Source organism: Leishmania martiniquensis, chromosome 33 (genome assembly GCF_017916325.1).
Source record: "Leishmania martiniquensis isolate LSCM1 chromosome 33, whole genome shotgun sequence".
Taxonomy (NCBI): domain Eukaryota; phylum Euglenozoa; class Kinetoplastea; order Trypanosomatida; family Trypanosomatidae; genus Leishmania; species Leishmania martiniquensis.
The window spans coordinates 478335-506332 of NC_090168.1; the positions used below are offsets into that span (position 1 = coordinate 478335).

A 27998-nucleotide genomic window follows, 5' to 3' on the forward strand; every position below is an offset into this window, starting at 1 on the left:
ATGCACGCACAGACGGAGTTTTCTCAGCCTCTGTGTTGGAGTGTCTTTATCGTGTACCCCATATGAGCACAAACAAAAGTTACAACCACCGAACATCCTGCACCACCGCGGCAAGGGCACAGAGGCAGCAGCGTATATCGGCCTCCTCTCGCAGTCGTTCCTTTCTGTCGATCCGCCCACCCCCTGGCAGCTTCGCTGTTCTCAGCAACGCTCTCTTTCTCCCTCATATCCACACGCCGGAGTTCAGCATGAAAGGAACAAAATGTGCCCGGACACCCAACGTTGCTTGTGCGCCCGAGTGCAAGCGGGTTGCTCGACGACGACGAAAAGGCCCCGCGGACGGACATTTTCTCAGATAATGCTCCACTACCCGTTCACTTGCGGATCGTACTGGCGTTGTACGGTGCCGGCAGGGGTTTTATGGCATTTACTGCAAAGAAAGCGATACACATACACTCGCATATATATATATATGTTGGAGGCTCGTTTGTGAAGCCCTGTTTCTCTCTCGTCACGCTAACCCTCGTGAACTCTGTCCTTCCCCCCCCCTCAGCATACGGACACACACACGCGCACACGCACTTCCTTCTCAGTGGGTGCCTTACACTGGCCACCTATCGCGAGGTGGTGAGCCAAAACTATGCAGCATACAGAAATAGTGAGCGCACGAGAGACGCCTTTTTTCTTGTGCGCGTGTGCCCTTTAAGCCATCGCCCGTTCTCGCTTTTCCTTTGCGTCATCATCGTCGCACTCCATGTTACTAGCGGTCAGTCGACGGTGCTCCAATAGGGAAAGGGACAGTGAAACACTATTCAGGACAGCCAGTCGCGAACTTGCAGATTGTCGCGCGGTCATTGCTCACTCGCAGCTGTAGCGAGAGCATGGACGTCAATGAGGCGCTGTTACCAGAAAAGAAAACTGTGAAGCGGTTGTCGTCATCGGCAACCAGCAGCGGCATGCAGCAGGAACAGCAGCAGCCGAGGCGGCTATATGGCGCCATCAGCCCTTTCAGCAGCTCGGCCACAGCCGCGAATATCAGCGTCCGTGACGATGCACCACACGGGAGAACGGACCATTCCAGCACCGACGCCTCACTGCTAGGTGCCGGCGTACACCCAAGATCGCCACACTCGCCCCCCTCAGAGGAGGGACGGGCGCACCGCAGCCTCAGCGGCTCGTGCGTGTCACGTTGCTGGGCGACTCTGCGGTGTCTATGCCATGATATTCGCGTAAGCTGCGCGCGCGAAGTCCCTCCGGCTACCGAGCCACGTCGCTTTTCGCCGCTGGAACGATTCAAGATGGCCCGCTACGAGTCCGTAGACACGTATGAGGCTGAGAGCATGCTTTACAAGGATCACCTGGAGACTCGCAGCCATGAGCCGCGCTGGTTCATGTGGGTCTTCGTGGTGCTACTCGGTGTCGCGACTAGCACGCTGTCGATTGGCATGGCGACAAGCCTGCATGTGCTCAACTCGGTGCGCTACGAACTTCTCGGTTTTGGGCTACGTGGCTTCACCTTCGCAGACGCACAGAGGTACCCTAACGTGAGTGAAGCGCCTTCCGTCAAGGCGGCCAGCAGTGCAGGACAGCGCACCGCCGCGACAACCTCGCTAGATGTATGGGCGATGCTGAGGGGCTACAGCGTGGGCCTCTACGGAATAGCATCGCCGCGCTGGTACTGGGCCGGGTACCTGCTGTGGGTCGTTTTCGCCGTTTGTACCTCCGCAGTCGCCAGTGGGTTGTGCTGCCTTGTTCCGCAGTGTGTTGGCTCGGGTATTCCAGAAGTACGCGCCTATCTCAACGGCGTATCATACCCGATGATAAACAGCACTAGCGTGCTCGTAGCAAAGATTGTCGCCGTTGTCTTCACTGTAGCCAGTGGCGTGTGCACGGGCCACTACGGCCACCTCACGCTCGCTGGCGCGATGCTTGGGGCCCAGCTGCTAAAGCGGCGACACGGAGTTAGGTGTGATCACGTGCATTTTGTCGACTGCTTTCGAAACCCGCGCGATCGCCGCATTATCCTCGTTATTGGGGCAGCCGCCGGCATCGCTGCCGCCTTCTCGGTATCGGTTGGCGGACTCCTCGTCATTATTGAACTCCTATCAGCCGTCTTTCCGGTGCGCTTCGCTCTCTACGTCTTTGCTGCCTGCTTGCTGTCCATGCTCTTCACGCAGGTGTACTGGTCCTATTGCATGAACTGGGATCCGCCCTATCGGGCGCACGGGGGGATGTTGCTGCGTGAGGTGGTGGTGGCGTTCCGCTCTAGTCTCCCCTTCGGCCAGCATGCAGCGATGAACGTGATCGTCTTTGCCCCTGCCTTGGCCGTTGGGCTCTGCAGCGGCGTATGTGCCGTGGGCTTTGTACGACTAAGCTGGGTGGCACTCTACTGTAGGCGGCGTCTGGAGGCGCGTCTGCGCACCAGGGCAGCTCGGTACGTGCTTCCCGTCATCTTCGCATTTCTGTACGCGAGCGTGCACTACTGGATCGCCGTAGCTTTCTCAGCGGCGCCTGCGGCCGTCGAAATACCGATCTCCACCTCTCGTGGACACGGCCGCGAGCAGTCGATTCGCGGCGCTGATTCGAACGCGTCTTCCTCGTCGAGCGGCGGAGCAGCCGTGCACACGCCGGAGGTGTGCCGCCGCGTGCCGTATACCGTTCGCAGCGACCGCAATGTGACAACCATCGGTTTCTACGGCATGAACGGCTTTCTGTGCCCCGCGGGCAGCTACTGGGACGTTAACGCTGCCGGTGTCCACGACGCAGCGGCGTACGAAAGGAGTGCCTTGGACAGTAAGAGAACGCTGCGGCGGCAGGAGCAGACGGTGCAAGTAGTTGACGCGTACGCCTCCCTAGCCTTTTCGTACGCTGACTCGACGCTGCAGACACTGCTGAGCCAGCGAACGGAGCACTTACTCCCGTGGCCCGCCCTTCTCACGTTTTCCTTCATCTACTACTTCGCCTCCGCTGTCTACTCCGGCCTGGCCCTGTGCGGAGACACCATGCTGCCGTCTCTGGTGATAGGAGCGTCAATCGGCCGCTGTATCGGAACGGTGGTACACTCGGCTGCAGTGACTCAAAACCCGCGTGCGGCTTCATGGGCAGATCCTGGTGTGTTTGCCCTCTTCGGCGCTGGCAGCTTCGTCAGCGCGACATCGGGCCTTAGCTTCAGTATCGGAGCCATCCTCATCGAGTGCACGGCGGACTTTCGCCACCTGCTACCACTCATGTTTTCGATTGCCGTGGCCCGAAGTGTGCTCCGGCGGTGGGGCCGGGACGTGCACACAGTTTACCTGGAGGCTCGCGCCGTCCCACTGCTCAACGCGGAACCGTATCTGGGGCAGTACGGCTTGCTGGATGCGCGGCACGTGATGCACTCTCCTGCGGTTGCCCTCTCCATCGTCTGCAGCCTCGATGACGTCGTGCGCAGCCTGCGCACCACAAAGCACCACGGATTCCCCGTCGTCTCCCTCAATGACGGCACTTTCAAGGGGATCGTCACCCGAGCGCAGCTCGAGCTGTTGCTATGGCACGCGATTATGACGGACGGACGCACCAACCACTGCACCTACGACGTCATGCAACGCGTTGAGGATCACGTATTCCACAGCGGCTGGGAGGGCATGGACCCTACGCAGCACCTGCGGCGAAAGCGGCTGAGCACGGACCAGGTTTCGTTGTATCCTTATGTGGACACCTCCGCCTTCACCGTGCTTGACACGGCTGCGCTACCACGCACTTATGAGATGTTCACGACGCTGGGGCTGCGGCACCTTGTCGTGGTCGACCGCAGAAACCACGTTGTCGGGATGATCACGCGCAAAGACCTGGTGGGCGATCATCTGTCAGCGGTGTTGGATTCTCTGGACTCCTCTACACGCGGCAACTGCGCACCACCATCGGCGGTGCTTGCCGCGGCCTTGGCCTCTCTGCGGAAACCCTTGCATCCGACTCTTACACAGGTGGCGGAGGTGGCGCGCCAGTCGTCGACGCGGAGCCTGGCTGATTCGTCCTCGCTGCATCAGCAGCACTACGGCCAGAATCGGGAGGTGGAGCCGCCACCTCATGCCCCTACTCCTCATTTACGCGAGGCGAACTTTGCCGACGACATGCAACGCGCCTCGCTCCTCCATGTGCCGAGCTCACCCCCGCCATCCACCCGCAGGCTGCGTTGAGGCAACGAAAAAAATCTAATATGAAACGAAAGGGGTCCTCTGAGAATACGCACAATGCTCTTTTTTTTCGTTGTTTCTCTGATCGTCTCTCTTATGCGTCTTGTGCGGCATTCACAGCGTGGCTGTGGGTGTGTACGTGTCGGTGGCTGCTTTTCTTTTATTTTGCCTCGGCTGTTATGAAGGCCATGCGACCCGAAAGACTCGATGAAAGGCCTCCCCGATCTTCTCTTCTGTGCATCCCCTGGATGACTTCCTCGGTAAAATGGCAGAAGGCAGTGCCGACACGCATGGCCCTCCTTGCCTTCCTGCCTCGGCCGGCGTTGCTTCCTTCCCTCATCTCCAGTCGGTAGTCGCTCGCTCCCTCCCCCCTCCCTTCCTCCTCCATCTCCATACGCCTCTCTCTCTCCCTCACCCCCCCTTTCGCATCCCAGCCGCACTAATCATTCTTGTCGTGCCATCCTCATCCTTTTCTGTCCCTTTTTTCGTTCCTTACCCGTCCTTTTTTTTGCCGTTTCCACCTGTGGTCTGCTTTCCAAGCCGTACGCCGCTCACGACACCGGCCCATCACCGCGCTTGCCGTAGCATCGGCCCCTGCCACTATCACTTTCCTTCCTCCACGGCCGTAGCCCGCACGGCGGCACTGGAGGCCCTCTTTTATTAGGCACACTCTCGATTACAACTGCGTATTTTTCTTCCTACTCTTCAGGATGTCACGTGTGTCGAACAAGATCGGCGGCGGCATGGGGTGCCAGACGGTGGTCAGCCACGGCTACTACCTGAAGCCCATGACTGGTAACCCTTATCTCTGCACCCAGCATGACGGCGTCACGACGGCCTACCAGCAGGGCTTCTCCCCCAAGGATGTCCATTGGCTGTACCGCTTCCGCTACAACCTGCTGCCGCGCGGTATGTCGGGAGGCTTCTTCGCCCGAAACCCGTACGGCCGCTATGTGCACTGGCTGGAGGTGAGTACCATTGAAAAGATGCGTCTGCAGCTCTTGACAATGGAATCCGTCCCCTGCTCCGTTGTGACCGCCATTGTGCTGGTCTTCACCATGTGGCACTCGTATCGCCTCACCTTCTTGCACCCCGACATCACCCTCTACAACTTGGGCTTGTGGTCCACCAAGCCGTGGTTGCAGCAGCAGCGCTTCAACAAGAAGAAGGAGTTTGATCAGGAGGTGTACCGCTGGGTGCACCGCGTGCCGGAGTTCATGATCGACGACCCAATCCGTGACTTCTACAAGTTGGGCATTGCCGCCAACGACCCTGTCCTCGCACTAGCCAAGGAGCAGGGGGCCGAAAAAGAGATGACCATGACTCAGGCTGAATACACGGCCACGTCGCCGGACATTTGCCGCGTTATTGCCAACGCCCGCAAGGGCGTCGGGCACAGCTCGGAGACGAGCACGGCGACGTGCGCCATGGTTGGTGTATAGGCCACCTACCGATATTTCGAATACGGCGCGAGATGGGGGAGCGATCGGCCATAAGTGGTGGGAAACACGATACAAAAGAAGTGATCGTCTTTGGTCAGGCTTTCACCACCAACGTCGGCTGCGCGGGACGACCACGTTGCAAGACCGCTATGGCGCCGACGAAGCGTGTGGAACTTCGCTCATGAGCTTGCTGCGGAGGGAAAGAGGAGAACAGTAGCAAAAAGAAGTGTTCAATCATCATTTCGGACCCCCTTCCCCGTCAACACTCCTTTCCATTCGCAACCAGGTTTGTGGCGCAGCGCTTTTCCCCACACACACACACCATTCCCTCCTCCCTTCTCCCCCTCCTCTTCACTGCGGTGAACATGGAGAAAAGCTTAGCAGCTCGCTATTACAGTTGCCCTCCTGCAGCCCAATCTATAGCAGCCTCTTTTTATTTTCTCTCGATCCCCCCCCGCGCATCTATGCTGTCTGTCTCTGCGTGTGTGTGTGTGTTGACTCTCTCTTCTATCCCTCGCATGCCTCTCTCCCTCTTTGGTGGCACGCTGCCTTTCCCTTTGTTTCCTAACGGCCCTGCCAGCATGCGCGCTTGCTTCAGGCCGCTGCATTCTGCCCTTGACAGCGCCGCTGAAGAACTTCCCCCGGAATCGTGGCGAAGCAAAAGGGAGAAGAGAAGAGTATGCCGGGGTGGGCAGGGCATTATTTTTTGTATTTTTTTTCCACACGGAAAGAAAGGTAAGTAACGGGCTAGCAAGAGCTGACCGCGTTTTTTTCTTTGTGTATGTGCCGATTCAGGCTTTTCTCGTCCTTTTCTCAACGAAAGAAAAGGCATAGGGGGTGGTGAACCTCGCACGCAGGTATGTGTGGCGGTTCATGCACGTTTGAAACAATTTCGCTCATCGTGAAACCAACGTGGTGAGCTGCATCGAGCTTACTGTAAAGCGCATGCGTGAAGTACCCATTGGCCAGCAGTCCTCGCGCTGTCGACACGCCCACTGGCACTCCTTCCTTGTTACCGCGCTGCCGAGCAGCCTTCGGTAAACGTGGTCCTATGCGTGTGTGTGTGGGAGGAGTCCGCGTGCGTGAGCGCACGTGGCAGTGTGGAAGTAGAAGTGTGTTGGCTAGAGCTGACGGGGTGCGAAAAGTGAAAATGTGTCAAAGTGAAGCGATGGTAGCCGAGAAGAAGAGGTGACAGGTACCGCCTGGATGATTGAGAGGGAGGGGCTGCACCAGTACAGGCTGCGCTTCGGAGACACGCGATCACCCGCGAAGCAGATGAAGAGCAAAGGTGCGGATAGGAAGCGAGACGCAACGGTGGCAGCCGCTGCGCGAAGAAGAAAAGCGGAGATAACTTATGGCCTCGTGCACTCTTTCTTTTGGGTTGCGAGTGTCCCTAATCGAAGCGACCGACTAACGCAGCTCGCTCGTCATGCAGGGCAGTGCGCACGAGCGGAGGCCTCCACTCCAGAGCACTGCACTTCGTTGAGATATCCACCGCTTGTCTACCTTGTATGCGGAGCGCTGGAAGACGGCGGAGCCTGCCGCGCGCACTAGAGTCATCTCATGTCTCTCTGCCTCTATGTATATGTATGCATCTTCTTTTCTCTGCTGCGATGAGTGGTGTGAGCTGTAGACCGATGAGACGAACTGGGCAAAGTTGAAGGTAAAGGGCTGATGGTTGAAAAGAGGAAGGTTTATGTGTGTGTCTGTGGGCATCATCTCCGATCATGTCCCCAACTCCGCTCCGGTGGCGGTCTTGTCCTTTGGCGTGAAGGCATGGCTGTGCTTGTGGTTGTGCGACACGGCTCATGTGGCCCACGGAGTGGAGCGAGAGGCGTCGTCTACACAGTTGTTCTTCTTAGGCAATAGCAATAGAAGCTTATCATCTCCCAGTATATATTTATATATATTTATCTCTGTGTATGCGGCTGTGGTAGTCTTGTATGCCAGAAAAAAGTGGAACAAAAGCTGAACTCGCAAGAGAGCGCATGGCTCGGACGGGTGAAGGAGGCAGTGGCCTGTGAATCTGCACGCGTGAGAGGACGTGATGCAGTCCCGCACTCGCTGTTGAGTGCCTGAGCCACTCGCGACTGAACAAGAGCTTCGAAACAGAAGGTCGTTGTGTGCGTAGGTGGTGTTGAGGACAGGGTGCAGACAGCGAGGTGTTCGTCGGTCTCGGCTGCACGGAGCACGAGCGACCCCGCGCCGCAGACCTGTATCTTCAACGCTCTTTCTCCTTCGTGGGGCGGCCATGAGCCCATGTCAATGGCAGCGGCTTCACCCGTGCGGAAACGCTGCGTTCGCTTTGTTTTGATGTTGTCCTTTGCACTCGAGCGCATGAGCCTCTCGAGAGTGGCTGCAGCCCTTCTCCCTCCCTTCTTCGTGTGCTCTACCATTTCCTCCTCCTCCGTCCTTGCCTCCCGCAGCGTACCTAAGGCGTGCCCGCCATCTGCGTTTGTACCCATTAGACTCGTGACTTTTTTTCGAGAAGTGCTCTGAGCACCCTACTATGTCCACTGAGTCACAGCGTGTCGTGTACGGCGCGACGTTTGGCATCCCATACGCCATCGGCAGCGTATCGTTCCCACTCGACGCCCTTGGAAGGCCGTCACGCTCACAAGCAGGAGCGCAGGAGGTAAACGAGGCGGGCCAGCTACCGTCCTCGTCGCGTCGTCGAGGCGCCAACTCCGGCAGCATAAGCTCCGTGCGTCGATGCACGCACCGTCGGTACTGCTACGTACGCGATGGTAGTGAGCTTTCAGAGGACGCCTTCTATCGGTGGTTGGAGCAGCAGCGGCGGACGCACCGGGAAGACATCCATACAAGTAGCAGGAGCATTTCGCCAAGTGCGGCTCACGGTGCACTGACGACTTCAGCGACTGGCTCAGGGTCCGCCGACGCCTCCTCCTCGGCCCCACCTGGTGCGCCGAGTAGCCCCTCACTCTTTTACTCCTCTGTGAAGTGCGTTGTTTTTGTGCTGCCAAACAGTTTTCCCCACCCCCGTCGTGTTCTGTGGCACCCACCCTTCATTATCGAGGACGACACCTGGGCAGAGCACTTCGTAGAGGTGCAGCTGCACTTCTGGCCGCGTCTCAAGATCCCCCCCGCGACGGTTGTGCACCAGGCTCTACTGGAGCGTCGTCTGATGGTTGCGCCCCTGCCTTCCTCAACTGGTGCTGGATCTCCTGCTGAGCCCATCGAAGTATCACAGGAGGTGTGGGTACCGCAGCTGTTGGCGAGCACCTATGGCAAGACGAAGTTGCTAGCGGTATCCACAAACGTGATGATGCGTGCGCCGGCCCGTCATATGAAAGCACCTGCACCAGACGCTGCCCAAGATGCCCGTCATACGGTAGTCGTGGCTGAGAAGGTAGACACCCTTCATCTATACCACCCTTCTCTTGACGTAGTTCGACACATTCGGGAGGTGCTCGCCATATCACGGCTGCCCGTCGTGGAGGCGGTGCGCGACGCCTTTGAAGCGACGTACTCGGCGCCTCCTCCGGTGCATGCGTGTGGAAGAAGTGACAGCGAGCTCTCTGCCGAGCTCACTTCCACCGAAGCGGCGGGTACGTCCCTCTCGACTCCATTTGCACAGCCGTGGTCGCTCCCGTTTGAGAATCTCATCGCCGAGTACGCCGAGCAGCGCGCGTCGACGTCGGTGGCAGTGCTGGAAGCAGTATTGGCGAAGCTGAAGCGCGAGCGACAAGAGATGGAGAGGTCTTGCGAAGGGTCCATGGAGCAGATTGCCGAGCTCGTCACGGTTGCACTTCCCACCCAGCTGCAGCGAGTGCACGAGCGGTGCATGAAGCTGTACAAGAAGGAGTAGCTCAGCTGCATTGTAGCTCGTACATGCTTGCCTCTCCTTCACACACACACACACGACTCTCTCGGGGCGATGCGCACGGCGTGGGGAAAAGTCGGGCGCAGGCGTGCGGGTGGGCATCAGGGCGATGTCCGTTTTTGTTGTCTTTTTCTCTCCCCGGTTCCCAACTTTTTGCCCCCGTTTTGCGTGCCCTGTGCGGCAGCTGCTCCTCGGCCAACTCTACCAGAGGAAGGCCGAAGAAAATCATTAACAGCGAAAACGGTCATGCTCCCTCGCGCGCGAAGGGCCGCTATGTGAACCGGATGAGGCCCGCTCATATGTGTCTGTATCTGTAGTGTCGCAAGAGAGCGCCACCCCGGGAGACGCGCCCACACCAAAGGAATTGCTGGCGTGTATGGGAAGCATCCTTAGGCGGCCGCAGGACGGTGAAGTGGAGCCGTTTGCACTGTCATTTTCGAAGCAGCGCCTCATTCTCCGGGCTGTGGCCCTCACACACACACACACACAGATAAACAGACTCTCTCTCTCTCGCTCCTTCTCGTCGTGTTCATGAGCTTTTCGTGCATGCTCTCTCCCCACGCTGCTACATCATTTTACCAACGCATACACACACTTATACGCGTATATATATATATATACATGGATATATCACACATTCATGTGATCTCTAAGAGCTTTCTTGCCACGATCTTTTCATCTCCATCTCGCCTCCCCCCTCCCCCTTCCCGACTCCTTCTTTTGGTCGTCTGCAAATACACATTTGGATTTGCGCGTCTGTGCGTTTGGCGATAGTGGTCGTAGCCGTGCCGCCTCTGCCTCTTTCTATGCCAACGTCTTGCATTCGCATGTGCACCTCTGGCTCGCTCCTTTCTTAATCTGCGCCGACATCACCCGACGTTGAGCAGGAGCGCAAGCAAGGCGCGTAGCTCCCCACGCTTCTTCAACATAAACCGAACACATATAGAGGCGTACGACTATTTCGAAAAACAGTTAAATAAAAGGACCGACACGCCCTATACGCATACCCGAGCACAAGCGAAGGTAACATACAATCAGGAAAGTACGGCGACTCATTGATCTCGGGGCGGCTTCTTTTGAGCGACCTAAACATATAGAGAGAGGGAGAGAGCGAGCGTGTGTGTGTGTGTGCTTGTGTCTTTTCTCTCTTCGCTTGCCCCTGGCCCATCCTTCACATTAGCAGTATCCTATCAAATTTTTTCACGCCCCCCCTCGGCCTTTCCTCTTCCTCGTATCTCTTTCATCGGTCTTGTTCCTTTTTTGTGCTCCTCTCGCTTGCTTGTTTGTGTATTTTTGCGGGCTGGTGTTAACCCTCGTCGTCCTCTTCCCTCCCCCCTCTCCTCGCCCACCCCACCCCAAACACACTCGCACGCACAGAAGCAGAGAGGCGCGCACTACTCTTAGGCCCCCTCAGGCACACGAGATCGTGACACCGGTAGAGGGAGAAGCGAGAGGCACACACAGCATTCCCCTTCGGCCAAATCCGTCCTGCCGCTAACGTTTGCTTTGTTCTCTGCTCCTCTGCTGTCGTGTAGTGCGCCCCTCAGGGAGAGGCTCCTTTTTCTCTTCCTTCTCCAACCTTCACGTCCGTCCCGTATCGCCTGTGTGGTGAGCTGCTGCTGCTGCTTCGGTTTCGGCTTCGGCTTCTGGTGTTATGTTGTTTGCCGCAACTCGTACCCACCCTCTCCCTCTCTCCTCGTTGTTGTTTCCCGTGGCGCCTCCTCCCGCTTTTTTTCTTCCGGTCTCGCTTGATAGGGGAGAGGCTTCCTTGTGTGAAGCGAGATGATGAAACCTTTGAACGCATTGGTCGTGTGCGGCCCGTCTGGTGTGGGCAAGGGAACCCTACTGGGGCGCCTCCTCCGGGAGTATCCCAACCGCTTTGCCTACTCGGTGTCACACACAACGCGTAAGCCGCGCCACGGAGAGGTGGATGGTCGTGAGTATCACTTCACAGACCGCGATAGTATCCTGAAGATGCTCGACAATAATGAGTTCCTTGAGCTGTGTGACGTCCACGGAAACTTCTACGGCACGAGCGTCGTCGCTGTGCACGCTGTGCAAAAGCAGGGGAAGGTGTGCATCATTGAGATTGATGTAAAGGGGGCACAGAAGCTGTTTCACCGCACAGACAGCGCTCTGAACGCCGTGTACTTCTTTATTACGGCTCCCAAAGACGAGCTACGCAGGCGCATCATGAAGCGTGGCGCCGATGACGAGGCAATGCTACAGCGGCGCCTTGAGACAGCTGAGTCAGAGTACAAGTTTCTGGAGGAACACCCAGACTTCTTTTCCGTGATACTGGTGAACGATGAGCTTGAGACGGCGTACTCTGATCTTGTGGCTGCGATCAACGACCAGCTGGCGAAGCACAACATGGAGAAGCTGAGCGCCTAAAGGTCAGGTCCTTGGAAAGCACCTATGTGCTCTTCACCGGGGCTGTTGTGACGGCAGTATCACCACTCGGCGGGTGCTTACAAAAGAGGTCAAAGTGCGAAAACGAGAAAAGGGGTGCAGCGATCAAGGAAGGAGGGCATTGCCAATAGTCGAGGATGCGTTTGCAGGAGAGGGGGGAGGCAGGCACGTGCTCGCCAGAAGGTCAAGGGGTCTCTATGGTGTGTGGGGCGGGGAGGGAGGGAGAGGGAGAGGGAGGGGCGGGGTTCGTCCCATCAGAGAGGGGAAGGAAAAGAAAAAAGAACAATGGTACTCGTTGCTCTCCGGCGAGGCGATGAGAACGGCTGCTGTTTTATTTTTTCTTTGCCTGTGCGCTCTTCTTCGGAAAATCGAAGGCAGAATGAAAGGCACAAAGTCCATCTGCTTCTTTGCTCTCTGTTCACCATATAGAATAGAGAGAGAGGGAGGGGGAAACAGCGCAGCGTGCTCCGGTGGCCGAGGCACATGCCAGCAGAGCACACGTTTCGCCCCTCCCCCTCCCTCCCTCTTACCATTCTCCTACTCCCCGACAGGCGCGCACTCAGCTCATTTGTTGCCGCCTCTGTGTTTGATGGAAGCCGCGTGACCGCGTCGAGTGAACAGAGGGGAGGAGGTGGGCTTGTGCGGATTAGTTCTGGTGATGGCGAATTCAGTGTGCTCCTTTTCTTTTTCGCATCAACTGTTCAATGAGTGCGGCCATTTTTCTTTTTTTTCGCCTTGAGGTGGAGAGCACCACTGATTCGCGTGTTTACTCATCTTTTCGCTCGTCTCACGAGTTTCTTTGCGTGGCACATCTTTGTGGCGCCTCGGACGATGTTCTCATTTCTGAATCACCGCCGCTTGGTTCACTGAGACCATGCGGTATCTTGTGGGGTGCTGCTCCTCTCTCTCTCTGGATGCCACACCCATCATACCCACACAGCGTGTCTTTTCCTTTTTCTTTTGGTCACAAGCCGCCCGTCATTTCAGTGACTCGGCGATCCGCATACAGTACTGCTCTACAGCTTTACGTGTGCACCACGTCAGGGTAGCGCACGCGCTGTTACGGTAATTCAGCCCCACGTCGTGAGCTAGGGGGCATGAAGGATTAGGGAAGGTGTATGACCGGCACCGCTGCCTGACTGTGCCCCGCATGCACATGACGCCTGCTGGCCGCTCCTCGTCTTCGCCCTTGTTGCTCTCCCTAACTCCTGCGCTGTGTGCTTGCTTTTGTGTGTGCGTATCTAAAAAAAATGGAGCTTTGCGAGGCCACAGTGAACGCATGCCATGAGCACAGCTGACGAAGGAAGAAGCCAGCAGGCGCAGCTTCTCTGCGCTCCGTCGTTCTCTTAGTGCTTTCCCCTCACCCCCCCTTCTCCTCCTCCATGCCCACCCCTCATCTCTTTCTCAGCAAACGCAAGTGCAATTCACAGCAACCTACACCGGTACATGTATCTCTTTTTGGTTGCCTGCTGGCATGTGGCCATGCATGTCTGCGGTTGCCTACACGTGTGCACAGGTGCTCGCATACCTTTGAGACATTTGCCGCGATCATTAATTCTTTAGTCTTTGCTACCGTCAACTTCTCTCTCCCCTGTACCCGTTTACACGATACAAGCGCATGCATCCGTGTCTGAGGACGTTCTTTTGGGACTTGCGGATGAGCTTTCTGGTGTGCAAGTGTGTGTGCGTGCTAAGCATGTCTCTCTTTGATGCCGAAGGGGAAAAGGCGTGCGCGCCATGATCACGCCCTGCCCCATAAAGATGACTCGTGTACCCTTCGATGCGCTTCCCTTTTGGTTTCGTTCGGTGCTACATGGGGATGCCCTTTTCTTGGATGTATGCACAGTGACGCCTCTCAGACTCGCTTTACTTCACCACCACCATCATCGCCCTCTTCCCATTTCCACCTCACGAGCGCGCTCACCGCCATTTCTCGGCTGCCGTCGCCAGCGCACGGAAACTAAAAGGACACACAGGCTCCATCAGCCTCTGTGTGTACGTGTGGATGTGTGTATGCGTGTCTGTGTTTTCTTTCATGCTCTCTCACATCGCCTCTCCGACCCTCACCTCAAAAGGTCCCTGCACCTCTTCTTGGCGCTACCACGGCCCTTTCTCACCGACAAAGGAAAGACGGCCGCCTTTCAAGTGCTGCGTACACGTATCCGAAGCCCTGCGTTTTGCCAAGAGCGAATCTCCTGTAATTTGGGCTTCCCCCAACTCCAGCGAGCACAAGCGGCAGCTGTCTCGACGCAAGAGAGGCATCGTCGACTGCTTATCCTTTTCGAAGCTGAAAAAAGGGTGTTGAAGAGCGACAAGTCGGTATCGTGTCTCGTGAGACTCGTCTGACGTAAGCTCGAGTGAGTGAGGCGTGCACCCTCCCATCTCTGTCTTCAGTGGTCTCGTTCGTCTTTTCTATCTTCCTCGTACAGCACGTAATGTGGGCGTCGCTGCCATGAAGAGTGCGTTGCCGCATGTGGATAGGTCCTCTGCAGCTGCACCGGCGCGTGAGCCGACGTCGGCTGTTGCTGGAGCCGCGACTGGCACAACGGGTCCATCCACGCCACATGGGTTGCAGACAGAGCCGCGGTACATAAGGCTCCCAGACGTCCTCTACACCTTGCGCCACCGCTATCCCTCCGTGACGGAAAGTGTGTTTCTGGAATGCACCCGATGCCATCAGTGGGTAGCGGTGCCTGTATTGCGTGCGATTCCTAATGAAATAGCCGCTGCTGTGGTGTCGACGAGTGCGGCGGGATTGGATCCGATAAGCGACCGAACTGCCTATAGTGGTCCGCTGCGTCATTCGCGTCAGGACGTCTTGCGCCGACGTGAGGAGCTCGCGAACGACACTGCCACTCCCCAATGGCGGTCACGGCGACTCCAGGAAAAGCAGAGCCACCTCGCGAACGATGAAGCGGAGCACAACGGCGACGCCCATGGTGGCGACACGGGCGCGGTGGTGGCGACCTCTCAGCACAGCTTCTTTGAGTCCATTCTCCAGCAGCTACGCGGCAGCCGGTGCCCGCCACGAGAGGATGCGGAGGACTCCACGGCACCGATCTCTGAAGGCGAGCGCCAGAGGCGCAAACGGCACGCACCTCTTTACATTCCGAACCCTGACACATTCATCTGCGCCGGGTGGCAGTGTGCGTGGGACGCGGACGCCCTTTCTGACCTGCGGCGAGACTGGCTGCAGAGTATCTATCGTGCCCTTCCCATGCCTCCCGTTTGCGAAGAGAGCTTGGCCCTCTCCTCCGATGAGTCCTCCTCCCCAAGCTCCCCGTCTGTCTCTTTCGTAGAGACGCTGCGGCAGCGAAGGGCGTCGCTGAACGAGGCCCTCGCACAAGAGCTCAATGTGGGCCGTAGGCGGCGTTATGGGCGCGGCATCGGCCAACGGGCAGGCCGCACTGGCCGCGACTTGGAGAGCCAGGGTAGCCTGCCGCCCCTTGCGCTGCCTGAGACTGCTGCGGAGCGCGAGACGGCGCTCTCTCGAATGCAGGGGTCGTGGGTGAGGGCGGCAGCTCTGCACCTGCTGCGCAGCAGCGGCAGCGCTGGCGAAGGCTGCACTCGTGCAGGGATACCCACTCCTGACAAGGAGAATGAGGCACTACGTCACCGCCATTCCAGCGTGGAGGACGACTGCCAGGAGAATGTTCTCTCTGCCTACTGCTGGGCGGTGTGCGACGCATGCGGCAAACTCCGTCGGGTTGCGCAGCCCTTTCCCGGGGGTGCCCCCTTCGTGTGCGCCATGGCTGTGACAGCGTCTTCATCCTGTCGGGCCACCCGCGTGGGCAACACTCCGCACCCTGGATCAGCGGCTGGTATAGACCAGGCATGCAGTGTATCGGAGATGGAAGGGCTTATGCAGTGCAACATGAAGTTGTGCGAAGCGGAACTCATCTACGCCGCCCTCTCATCCCCCTTCCTGCCGTACCCTCTCAAAGCGCAGTTAGGCTCGCTCAGCCGGCGACAGGTCTGCGTCGAAGATCCGCAGGAGTCAACGGAGCGGCACAGCAGGGATGATGTGGCGCGTGTTTTGCTTTCCGAACCCCTACTGCGGACAATCCAGTGGAGTGTGCGGGAGTCAGTGATGAGGGGATCCCCCAGCCGCAGCGCCAATGAACGACGCCACACCACCGGTGCTGCCACCGGCCCGGCAGCGGTGAAGCCGCAGCGCCACAGCTTGGCGTCGAGCCCGGATGATGCTAGCGCCGAGCTGGAAGAGAAACAACTCTTCATTTACCGCTCACTCCCGATCTTGCGCGAGCTCGCCCGCTGCATAAAGGCGCGGAGCATCAGCTCCTTCGTGCGGCAGCTGCAGCTCACCCCGGCGCAGATCCAAGCAAAGCGCGAGGCGGTTATGCTGGACTCCTTTCTTAGTAGTCACCTGCGCATGTCCGCGACCGGCGGCGGCACTGACACCGCAGAACAAGAAGCGCAGGCGATGATTGCCACGGCCAGCGAAGCAGCGCCAGCGCGTTTGACAGTGTCGCTCGAGGAAGTGGAAGCCACGCGCGCTGATCCTGCAGCGTGCTCACCATCACGCCCGTCTGGCACGCGGACGAAAGCACCGCTGCCCAAGTCTACGAAGCTTTGTGCTCAGGAAGGGGAAATGGCAGCGGTGAAAAGAGAACCAGGGAGCTCGGATGGTGTCAACCGCAGCGAGTTCGCCACGCCTCCAGGGGCAGCGAAGCGAACACGCGCTCCTTCAAGGCCGCAGCTGGCACACAAGGCTCTACAGCGGCCTAGGGGGCACCCGCAAGACCTCGCCAACAATGCTGGTCAGCAGCCACCGCCGCGGGCCCCTCGTATCGCGCCTCGAAAGCGCGAGCGATCGTCTCACCAGGGTCCAGAAAAGTCGCCGAGGTCGACGGCGCATGCCTATGGGGCAATCACGGAGGTAGCGGCGAACGCTGGAGATGTCAGTGCGGCATCTCCTCGCGGCTGCCGCCGGCAACGGTGCGAGGTCGTATCACAGGAAAAGAGGGCTGCAAGTGGTGAGGCCGCTGCAGAGAAGGCGGTGCCAGTGGCTGGGGAAGGAAGCTCACCGGCGTTACCGCCGCTTAGGCGTCCGCGTGGACGAGCCCCTGGAGGTGGCTCATCGAGACGGAAACCCAACCAAAGCTCTCATGGCGGATCCGCGGAAAAGAAGTCTGCGAAGGATGAGAAGTGGGAGGTGGTGCATTGGGTGCAGTGTGACCGGTGCAGCAAGTGGCGCATCGTGCCGCGGCGCATATCTGCCAAAGTCAAGTTCTGGGAGTGCGCCATGCGTTACGATAAGAAGCGCGGACGGGCTACCACCTGCGATGATGCCGATGACGCTGACCTTACCTCGTGAGGCAACGGCACCACGCACCCACGCCGCGTGATATGTGTGTGTGTGTGTGCGTGTCTGTGTGTACCGTTTACGATCGTATACATGAGGCTCGCAGCGGCTATACATCCTAACAGGAGCCCTTATGACATATTGGAGGAAAGAAAAGGCCACACACGCACAGGGGAAAGGGAAGGAAAAAAGAAAAAAGAAGAATCGAATGGAAAGCCGCAGTTGAAGGAGTCACCCACACGCACAAAAAAAAAGAAGAATCAAACGATTGGCCTTTTCTCATCGCAAGCGTTCTCATAGGACACCTCGTAAAGGCGTTGCCAGGCGTACCGAGCTCTTCACCATCCCTGCCCAGCGACAAACAGTGGGAGGGGGGGCGATACTATCGCGCGCGCTTTACATAAACGCGTCACGAGGGTGAGTTGCTCTTCATAGCTGGTTGACGCAGTCTCTATAGGCTCCTGCCATGCTTTTTGTGTGTGTGTGTGTGTGCTCGTCTGTGAGCTACGCATACTCGTCGAAGCCTGTGTTCACCCGCGCACTCCTTTTCCCATGATCGTCTTTGCCATGGTGGACTGCACCACTTTTCCCACTCCTTCCCTTCATCCTGTCGCTCCCTCGACCTCTTTGATTGCGCGAGCGGTTCTGCTTCCCTCACTTCCCTTTACATTCGTGCTGTCTTCGTCACCTTCCGCCGGCCCCCCTCCCTGGGGCCACCGCCCATTCGATCCTTTGTCTACTCTCACGCACAGGGTCTTTAGCATGAGCTCCGCTCTTGTGGTTGTTGTCGTCCCTCTATCTTGCCGAAAGCTTCCCTTTCCCTGCCTTCTGTTCTCTTCGCGCGCGTGCGTCGCTGTTCTCGCTCTACTGTGGATTACTGCCGCAGACGCCTCGTGCTTCCCTCTCCTCCCCCGCTCCCCATCGCACCGCGTAGGCACTCACCGCTGCCACTCGTTCGGGATCGACTTTACACGCAAGAGGGCCTCCAGCCGCGGGCGCGAGTGCACCTGCCCTGGCGTGTCGCCTTCCCTCTCTCTCACTATATATCTGGACCGTTGTCGCTGCTGGCTGACATCTCACCACTTTCCCTGTCTCCCTTCATTTTTTGTTTTCTCAATTGCCGCCCCCTCTCTCTCCTCAACCCCTCCCCAGCTGCTGGCTCTGATACAAGGGGAGTGTTGCTGGGCGCCTCCTCAAGGAAGTGGGCACAGACCGCGACGTCGGAAGGGAAGAGCATCTCGGGCCAAGAGGAGACCGGAGAAAACGGAAAAACGGAAGCCGCCAGAGTGAGGAACCTTCGCCACCATCTCTAAAGTGCTCTGCCACTATCGGGGGTGTTGTCGGCTTGAGTGTCGTGTGGCATCTGCGGCTTCTCTGCGCGTTCATTTCGGTGTCTCGTTTCTTCTTCTTTGTTCCTCGCTCCCGCATCTTTGGTGTGCGTGCGCCCCCCCTCTGGAAAACAGAAAACGCGAGTTTTTTTGCCTACACCGCGCGCCCCGGGTGCAGAACACGTCATCGTGCACGTTTCGTTGTTGGAGGCATGTCGTCTGCTTCTCGCCAGGACTCCCAAGCGGGGGTAAGAGCCTCCTCTGAAGCAGCGCACATAACGTGTTTTGCCTGCTCGCGTTGTGAGTACCCCATCTGCGACAGCAGCGAGCTGCTGCTTCGCAAAGTGCGCCAGGGACCGAGTGAGCAGGCGTTTCACTACGACCTCGACGGGCTTCTCGACCTCGAGGATGTGCAGGTGCCGTGCTACAGTGCGGCTGAGGTAGTGCAAACGTCCGCCGTGGTATCTGAGTCCCTCATGAAATTTCCAATGCCCCCTGCCGCGCTGGTGGTGGCCCTTGAATCTATTGTTCAGTCTCGCAAGCACTGGATCCAGCAGCGCCAAAGCATGGATGCCCGACTGCACGAGCGCAGTGTAGCGACTCTGCCCAGTGGGAGGGGCAGAGAAACCACGGGGGCTGCAGTCACAGGTATCACGGCTTCGCCAAGCGAGAGCACGCCGGCCGCGCCGGCTGGCGGGAGCAGGGACACCGATGCCGTCACCACAGAGACAAGCAGCACTCCCATCGTCCGTCGCTACGGTAGCACAGCAGAGAGCCGTATCGACCTTGTATGCGCCAAGGACAGTGTGCTTGCGGGTGGAGTGCAGGAATGCACGAAAGACCGCAGTGCGGTGGCTACCACAGTAGTCAGCCCAGAGGACCAGCACGCGGAAGGTGGAGCAGAGGCAGCCACGCACCGCGGAGAGGGAGAAGTAGCCAGTTCACTCTCCGCGACTACGCCAGCGGTCATCCGCGACGCGAGCTTCGCCAACATCCAGGCAGACGTCATGAAGGCTGCCACCGCAGCCGCTGCGGAGACGAGTTGGACCTCGCCTGGCAACTTTCGCCTCCGTGAAGCGTTTATCGACGTGAACCGGTCCACGTTGTCGTCACGCGCGCCATGGTTCCAGGACTATAGATGCGTGAGTCGGGTGCAGTGTCCAGACTGCCACCAACCACTTGGCTTTGTATTCTGCATCTCCACCCCGAAGGGGCGGCATTCGCAGTTGGCAAGCGAGGCTGCGGCACCTTTTGAGGCTACATCGCAGACGCAGGGGGTGAAACGGCCAGCCACATCAGGGACAGAGGAGAGAGGCAGCACTGACGACGCGGACGCCTCGAGAGACGTCAGCGCTGTCAACCGCAGCGTCACGGACGCTGTCAGCGCTCCGCTAGCGGAAATGGCGCAGCTGCCACATGCCAAGAAGACACGAAATGAAAAGGACGCGCAGGCAGCGGCGTCGGCTAGTACGCAGCGCACGTGGCAGGAGGGGCCGTTCCACGGGCATTGCAATGCCGTCGAAGAGTGCCACGGAAGAGGTGAGGAGGCCGAGGACGGCGAAGATGCAGAGGCATCCCCTGATCGATTTGTCGGACTTGAGCTAAAGCGCATTGTACAGCGCCAATGGACGTTGAGTGCCTTTCACGAACGCTACAGCAAGTGTCACCAGCTGCACACATTTCGCGAACTTTTTCCTGAAGCGGAGGAGCTGCAGAGCTTGTACAGCCGCCTGCTGGGCTTGCGCACCCAAACGGAGCTTTACAGCAGTTTACTTCGGCGTCACAAGGAGCAGAACGATGTGCAGATGGCGCTCTTGATGAGCAACAAAGATCGCATGCAGACGTACGACGAGAAGGTGAAGACGATGCAGCAGATCATTGAGGCGCAGAGGGCACAAATTGCGATGCAGACACGGCAGATTCGCAACCAGGAAGAGCTCGTGCAGAGCCATCGGCGGCAGTTCGCCACGCAGAAGCGGCAGATGGATGTGGAGCAGCTCCTCCTCGTGCAGCAGAGCAAAACGATTGAGTCGCAGAAGGAGCAGCTGCGCTTGCTCAAGAATCACTTCCAAGCGACACGGCCAGAAGTGCTGTTGGACGTGCGGCTGAGAGGCAGCCCCTCTCCATCACCTACGCTGAGCCGAGACCCGGCGCCCCGCGGCGCCGGCGGTGAGGAGGCGTCGCAAGCAGCGGAAACAACTTGCCTGCTTCCACAGCTCTCGAGAGGTCAGCTTCGCGAAGAGGAAGACCGCGGTTGGATCGACCTTGAGGAAGGCGAGAAAGGGGGCAAGGGCGGTGGGCGGACTCGCAAGAATGCGGCGGCATCAGTGCACCTCTCGGTCGCAGCTACAGAGATACCGCCAGCGCACCTCTGTGGCATACTGACATCATCTGCGTCTCGCAACCTTGTTCCCCCCTCCGAAAATGACCCGAAGCGAGCACAGGCACTGCATCAACTTTCTCCCTTCAGCTCCGAGTAGCAAATCTTTGCAAGGCAGCCAACAAACATCGGCGTCTGGGATGCGTGCAGGCGCGCCGTACTGGTCCCAACGTCAGCCGTACCTCTTCTCATTCCAATACGGCTCTCCTTTCCTCAACCATATTTGGGTTCGCGGCGGCCCTCTCCCGCTGCATGCACACACAGGCACCAATACATCGGGAAAGGGGCAATGGCTACCGGGACGGCGTTGAAGTACGCGCGTGGCGACTCTATACGAAATTCGCACACACGTGCACCGCACAAGAGATGCCCGAAACGTCCGCGAAGCTCTCTTCTGTTTTCCCTTCACGATGTCCTCCCCCCCTCTCCCTCTCTCTGTGCGTCAGTGCATGGCACCTTTTCGCACTTTCGGGTCGCTGAATGGTTGTTTCCTTTCCGTTCCTTCTTTCTTATTTACGCCACAAAGCACCAGCTAAACAATCACGCAACATCCACAGTCGGGGCGGCCAACCTCGCTCATGTGAAGCTCGCCTAGGATGTGCTCAATGGGCCGCGCTCGTTCATCGAAAAAGCTGCAGTCTCTCACACCTTCAGCGAAACAAGAAAACTACCGTGTCGCAGGCTTCCTGGCTCCCTTTCTCATCTCATGTATCACTGCTCTTCCGCCCTTGCGCGACTCTCCTCCTTTTTTTCCACAACGTCCTCTGTTGTTTATGTCGCGCCCTCTCTCAATGCGCGTTTGTGCATGCGCCTATGCGACGAACCCTCATTTCATATAGGTGGATTAGAGCTCGCACGCGGTGGCGACGTCCCCTGCCCACCCACCCGCACCCTTCCGTCAGCGGAACCGCTCTTTGAGTGTGTGTGTGTCTGCGTAAGCGTTTTTGCATGCACAAGGGAGGCGTACTCGTTGCTGAGGCCATCCGACCACCGCACGTGACTCTCTTACCGCTGTCACGCAGCGTGGCTTGTCGCTCCTTTTCTCTTCGCTTTATTTTTGTACAGCTCATCTGTGCGCAGTCCCCCGTGGTGCTGCAGCGCTCCTCACTCACTCGCTGCTTGCACCGAAGAGCAGAAGAATGAAAAAGAATAACTCCACCAGCAGCGCATTCGCCTCCTCGAGAGCCCACCCCCCGGCCTCCCCCCGAAACCAGAGAGCGGCGTCGGCGGGCGATGCCAAGCCGCTTTCAGCGAATGAGCCTACGGAGAAGTCAGTTGCGGCTGGCCCTGACTTACCACAGCAGCCACCGCTAAGCAGTGTGACGACAGTCACTGCGGCACCCGCCTCTCCGTCTGCCGACGTGGACAACCTGGAGAATGAATCGAAGGACTTCCTCATCCAACGCGTGCGGGCGCTAGAGCGGCAGCTGAAGATACGAAACAGCGACTGCGCGAGGCTTTTAGAGGATCGCACGCAGCTGGCCATTCTCAAACAGAAGTGTGAGTCGAAACGGGAGATGATATTGGCGCTGCGCGAACAGCTGGGCTTGGCACAAGCGCAACGCGAATCCGCCGAGGAAGCGATGGAGGCAATGAAGCGCCAGCAGCGGGACAAAGAGCACCGTGAGCGAGTGGCCAATGCCAAGCGGACTATTTGTAGCACTAATGCATTTCCGAGGGCTAGAGTGAGCGGCACGGATCGGCATCAAGGCTTCATCTCATCTGGCGGCAACGCGGCACCCAAAGCGGCACCCGCTTCTGCAGCGAGAAGCCACCACACGCCATGCCCTCCTGGTGGGACTGTAGTAAACACCGCCTCAGGGCCACAAATCATTTACGACAGCTCTGACATCTCCTCTGTCGGCTTCACCAAGAATGCTAAACTGCCATACGACTTCCTGGGCGGGCCTGAGGCGCAGCTGCAGTACCTCGCTCGTTATCCTGAGATCGCGGATGCAGAGGCTGAAGAGGAGCTGGGATGCGGTCACGACGCCTCTGAGGAGGCACAGGTACGCCGTACGATGGAGGTGGCGGCAGAGGCGGTCAACTTGGACGCCAAGTACGCGGAGATGGAAGAGAAAGAGCACAGAGCACTAATGGCGCGTGTCAAGGCGCTGCGCGAAGGCCGAAAGTAATGCGTTTCTTTACCTCATCTCTTTTTGACGACCGCCAGAGCATCTGCAAGCAACTCCCTCCCTGCGAAAATTGAGCGAGGCCAAGACGATCCGCGACATTCAGAGTGTTTCTGGAGAGGGCGCGAATGTCAACGACGCTCGTTAGGTTCGCTGTACCTGAGGCTTCTCTTTCACCTACGCTGAACGTAAAAGGTAAAGAAAAAAAGAGGAGAGTAAAAGAAGTTTTTACCGTGGAGAGGGAGAGGAGACGTGAAAAGGGGGCCCCGCACACTTCCCCTCTCTCACTCTCACTCTCTCTCTCTGGAGACCAGGTCAGGGGCAGACACACACACCTCTCAATGCACAGTCACCTCGGCAGTGCAATTCCCCTAACGATGTGTGTTTTGGGCGAGGAGAGGAGAGGGGGTGGGGCCAGCAAGGCTCCCCCCATTCTCTGTGAATGCCGAACCTCCGTGGTTGGTGGCGGTGGCCAGCCCCACGAGGGCGCTGTGTCAGAGTGACCTTGGAATGGGGGGAGGGGGTTGGAAGTTGTGCTCGTGTGACGGAGTTGGCGGACTGCCGTACCGCGTGTCTACAAAGCTGCTTCGCATCATGCGATAGGCCCTGTGACGGGCCGCGTTGAGCAGAAGCTGAGCTCGTGTGACGCATTGCGAGAGGGGGTTGGCCATGTCGACAGCGAGCCCTACAGGTACTCGCTGTGTGCCAGTTTACGAAATGTGCGCATCTGTTTTTCCCACTGCGTTTGTTGGGCCTGTCTGTGAGTTGTTTGCTGCTCTTGCGTATCCCTCGCGTCCTCCGAACGTGTGCGGCTTTCCGCTATTTATTCTGGCGCCGCAGGCTCAACCATCCTGAAGGTGTAACTAGGTGCGTGCGTGCGTTTATGTGTGTGTTGGTACGTTGGCAGCTTTTTGTTCTGCCATTGTGTGAGTGCGTGGGTTTAGCTCTTGAAAGTGGGTCAGTGCTCTCCTTTCCCTTGGCCTGCAAGCACACCGACGCCATCTGACAGTCATATTACTGTAGAGAAGCAGTGATGAGGTCGAAGGAAGGACGCACTGCACGATTCTACATGGGCAGACACCTCTCTTTCCACCTAAGCATTCGCCTCGCCGTTCAATTCAGCCGTCGTACTTTTTGGAAAGGCAATCAAAGCGAAAAAATGAACGAAACGTGGTGAGATCGGCACATACGGAAAGTGCTGTGATTAAGGATGGGCATGTGACCATGATTTGCGCACGAAAGGTCGCTGTGTTCTGCTGCACCTTCGGCTTACATCATCCCGTGTTTGAGCTCCATAAGCCAATCATCGCCCCCCCCCAGCCATGCTGCGAGGTCGACGCACCGAACACCAGACAGCCAATGAGAAGGAGAATAAAGAGAGCAGCACACCGCAGTTTTTCGTGGTCGCGGGTACCGGGGGGAAGGGGGGAGGGGGGCAGAGGCCGAAAGTTCTGACGCAGGCGATGAAAACAGCCGTTGACCACCACACCCCATCCCCTCGGTAGCTTCGCAGTGCAGCCTGTGTTCGTGTGGGCACGTGCGCATAGCACATGTGCGAAGAGCGTCATGGGTCGTTGTTGGTTTTACCAACCGTGTGCGTCCCTCTTTGCTTTCATTGCAATATCGTCATGGCCCTCTCTCGGCAGCATTCCATTCGACCCACCGCTTCTGTGTTTGCCGCGCTTCATTTTATTCAGCACCCACACACGCGGTAGCTCATCGCTGCTGTCTGAGCACTCCTCTTCACTACTACGGGCGCCACGAAAATTTCCTCATTGCCGACTTCGACAGCTATCACTTGTGGACTGGAAGCTCGCTCATCTGTGCAGCACACGTACGTGAGCTGCTCAACCATCAACGTCCTCATTCACTTTTTTTCCTAACAACACACGCTTGCATGAACACTTTGTACACCGTTTCATTGGCAATCCAGTGAAAAAGGTACCCCCCCACACACACACACCCGGGCACCAAGAGCTCCAGTGCTGCGGTGCCGCAAGCTCTCAGCTCTTTCTTTATGGGCACACGCACGCAGGTGCATTCGCTGCGAGACATCCTCGCACGCTCCCTGTTGCAGCAATTTCACCGTCTCTATCGCTACTGAGCACATCTTTGTCATTGCTGCTTTTCGACCCCCACCCCCCGCAGAAGCGCAACGCTCGTTTTTTTCCGCGCTTCTCTTTGGCTTACCAAATTGCCGCCAACGCTCATCGCCATAGACTTGTGAAAGTCACGGCGCTGTCAGTCTCTCAAAGCAGCGCTGTTTTGTCTCTGTTGCGTTCAATACGATTCTGTGCCATTTTTTCTCGCAGATTTTTCTTTTCGTGTAGGAGCGGTGGCGGAGGCACCCCCTCAGCTTAAGCCTTCTCGCGCATTATGCGCGTCACTCTCTGCACCCCAATGTAGTGCGGCGCGCTCCCGTGAGGACAAGTGCTTTTTTTTCTTTTCCTACTCCTCCCCTTCTCGCTGCCAGCCGGTGCGGCGGATCGTGTCGATCGAACCTCAATGAGTCGCCCAAGTGTCTTTCCACAGCACCCCAACTGATAAGGGGCCCCTTTTGCCGCCGCGAGGGAGCAAAAAAGCAGCATTTCACTATGGGGCGCTACGTGTCGTGGCGCACAGCCCCGTTGCCCTCTGCAGTTCTCATGGCAGCGCTTCTTTTCTTCACGTTGTATAGTGCGGCAGCGCGTACGCGAGGGCTACATCCGCAGTGCTTCTCCACCGAAACGGAGCCTTGTGATCTTAGCCGCGGCATCGTCGAGGGGAGGAATGAGCACCCGGAAGCCGCAGTGAGCTGTAAGCCTTTGGATACCGGTGCGTTGGCGCACGGCAGCCGCATAACAGTTTCTATGCTTGTGCGGCCCTCCTCGCTCCTTGGCTCCATCACCTGCTCTGCGCAAAGCGCAGCTCCTGCCCTGCGGTGCTCTGCCGTCGGCCGTGCCGCCCTCTACGGCGAGAGCAACGCTCTCTCGGTAAAGCAGCGCGCCAACCTGTTATTTAGCGAAGCATGTCGGCGAGGTAGCGTTGTCTTCATGCCCGGAACCAGGGAACTCGTCTTCCACTTTACGGCGCCGCCGACGGCGCCTGTGAACGTCTCCAACTTTACGCTAAGGGTGCTCTTGCGCGGCAAAGACACCCTGGCGAATAGTGGCGGTGCGCAAGCGGCCTGCATTCCACTGTTGTACACCGTTGAGATCGTGTGGTCGAAAAGGACGGGCCTGCGATGTACAGCGGAAACACAACGCAACACCTGCTACGTTACGGCATTGGATGGGCAGGGGCCGGCTCACCTCAACGCCATGCACTTTCGCGTGCGCGTGGAGCGAGTGGGCGAGGCCGTGGCTGTCGCAGCGGATAAGCAGGGTCCCCTTGCCGCCGACCGCGCCGGCGCTGATGCCCAGCACTGGGTGGATGTCACGAGCCGTTTCTCTCTTTCTGTCCATCTCGCTCCGCTGTACCCACACGTTGGTGCCGGTTCTTGGGCGCCTGGGGCGAACGACGCCATTTACGGGGCTCGTCTCCGTGCTTATGCCTCGACAGATGGGCAAGATATCGGCGCACGCATCGACAATCGTGCTATAGTGAATGACAATAGAGCGGATGTCGTGGGCAGTCCATACTCCTTGACAGGTACGGTGCCCAACGCGCAGTCTGTGAAGCTGCGAGGATGCCGCTATTCAGTCATCGCCTCGGGCAGCATGACGGTGTGTTTTATCGACCTGGCGAATGGCGTTTCTGGTGACACCTCCTTCTACCTCATTACCACCTCGAAGCAGGAATCCTCTGTGTCCAATGCGACCTACGTTCCGTACGATGACGCCTGCATGTGTCCGTCACTTTGGTTCACCTATCACGCCCCAACCGCCCTAAGCAGCCGGGTATACGACGCTCTCAAGGTGTTCGTGTACACCGACATCCAGCGCTCGGTCGATCGCATGGTCATGGCCACCAACGCGCCGCTCCGTCTTGAGGTGCTTCCTGTGGTGCCCGAATCTGGTCAAGACGACCCCCAAGCGCCTACGGAGACGGTTCTTGTGTTCGCAGGCCTTCTCTTCTACGGCAGTGTGCTCTTTGTGGGCGGCGTGCTCATAGTGCGCCGCTCCCGCAAGTCCGCCCGCATCCGCCACGAGCGTGCGCTGAAGGAACGTGCAATGATGCAGGAGATGGACCGACGTCGGGGTGCACCCTCCCCAAGCGCCGAGGACCTCACCAACATGTCCAGTGCTCTGGCCGAGACACCGACGGTGAAGGAAGCCGCAGCCGACCTCTCTGTAGGATATCTTGTCATCGCCCGGGGCGGAGCGGGCCGAAACACTCCCAGGTACGAGGCGCTCAGCATGCTAGATACCGGCGCTGGAGGAGCGGATGGTGGTCGAAGCAGCTCGATGGCGCCGGCAGCTGTAGTGAGCAATGCAGCAGTTCCTCAAGATCGGTTCCATTCCGATAGTGACTAGCTGACAGCCTAGAGACACGGAATGCAGCGTGGAGGCCTGCCATCCCATACGCATGCGCGTGTGTGATACAAGGGATGTCGGAGTGTAAGTCCGGGGAAGAGTGAAGTTGGGCTTCTGAGGCTCTTGGCTGTGCGCAAAAAGGGAAGGGACCATCCAGTCGCTCCCTTGGCCCCATGCAGGCCTCACCTTCTTTTGCTTTCACACATCCTCTCCGTGTTTCATGTCTCGGCGTCGATGAGAAGGCGTGAAGTGACATGGCTGCGGGTGTTGTGGAGGCGCAGGAGCCACCATGATCATAACAGAAACGCCGCAGGAACGGAAGGCAGCAAGAGCAAGCTTCGAAAAGGTGGCATCCTCTGCAGCGGACGGAAAAGTGATGCCCTAAAGGCACTACCTCGCATGGAGCACATGTTCTGAGTCGGACCTTCGGCTAATGGAAAGCCCACTTTGACGCCACGCAACCACACGCATGAAACAGGTGCTGCGGTGCCATCACACAAGATAACCG

General features: G+C 58.1%; 8 protein-coding genes across 8 annotated transcripts; all 8 read left to right on the plus strand.

Annotated features, from left to right (window-relative positions):
* Positions 1-881: 881 nt before the first annotated feature.
* LSCM1_02596 (uncharacterized protein) lies at positions 882-4175 on the plus strand (the record flags this gene model as incomplete). The annotated part of the gene is made up of 1 exon (XM_067320177.1): positions 882-4175. One exon carries the CDS (start codon positions 882-884, stop codon positions 4173-4175), a length of 3294 nt encoding a protein of 1097 aa, XP_067175552.1.
* A 707-nt stretch (positions 4176-4882) lies between these two features.
* On the plus strand, positions 4883-5614 carry LSCM1_02597 (uncharacterized protein; the record flags this gene model as incomplete). The annotated part of the gene is made up of 1 exon (XM_067320178.1): positions 4883-5614. One exon carries the CDS (start codon positions 4883-4885, stop codon positions 5612-5614), a length of 732 nt encoding a protein of 243 aa, XP_067175553.1.
* A 2509-nt stretch (positions 5615-8123) lies between these two features.
* On the plus strand, positions 8124-9443 carry LSCM1_02598 (uncharacterized protein; the record flags this gene model as incomplete). The annotated part of the gene is made up of 1 exon (XM_067320179.1): positions 8124-9443. One exon carries the CDS (start codon positions 8124-8126, stop codon positions 9441-9443), a length of 1320 nt encoding a protein of 439 aa, XP_067175554.1.
* A 1797-nt stretch (positions 9444-11240) lies between these two features.
* Positions 11241-11852, plus strand: LSCM1_02599 (uncharacterized protein; the record flags this gene model as incomplete). The annotated part of the gene is made up of 1 exon (XM_067320180.1): positions 11241-11852. The coding sequence occupies one exon, from the start codon at positions 11241-11243 to the stop codon at positions 11850-11852; it is 612 nt and encodes a 203-aa protein (XP_067175555.1).
* Positions 11853-14322: 2470 nt separating this feature from the next.
* Positions 14323-17208, plus strand: LSCM1_02600 (uncharacterized protein; the record flags this gene model as incomplete). Its single annotated transcript, XM_067320181.1, has 1 exon — positions 14323-17208. One exon carries the CDS (start codon positions 14323-14325, stop codon positions 17206-17208), a length of 2886 nt encoding a protein of 961 aa, XP_067175556.1.
* Positions 17209-18736: 1528 nt separating this feature from the next.
* On the plus strand, positions 18737-21004 carry LSCM1_02601 (uncharacterized protein; the record flags this gene model as incomplete). The annotated part of the gene is made up of 1 exon (XM_067320182.1): positions 18737-21004. The coding sequence occupies one exon, from the start codon at positions 18737-18739 to the stop codon at positions 21002-21004; it is 2268 nt and encodes a 755-aa protein (XP_067175557.1).
* A 1039-nt stretch (positions 21005-22043) lies between these two features.
* Positions 22044-23039, plus strand: LSCM1_02602 (uncharacterized protein; the record flags this gene model as incomplete). Its single annotated transcript, XM_067320183.1, has 1 exon — positions 22044-23039. The coding sequence occupies one exon, from the start codon at positions 22044-22046 to the stop codon at positions 23037-23039; it is 996 nt and encodes a 331-aa protein (XP_067175558.1).
* A 2591-nt stretch (positions 23040-25630) lies between these two features.
* Positions 25631-27490, plus strand: LSCM1_02603 (uncharacterized protein; the record flags this gene model as incomplete). The annotated part of the gene is made up of 1 exon (XM_067320184.1): positions 25631-27490. One exon carries the CDS (start codon positions 25631-25633, stop codon positions 27488-27490), a length of 1860 nt encoding a protein of 619 aa, XP_067175559.1.
* Positions 27491-27998: the final 508 nt, after the last annotated feature.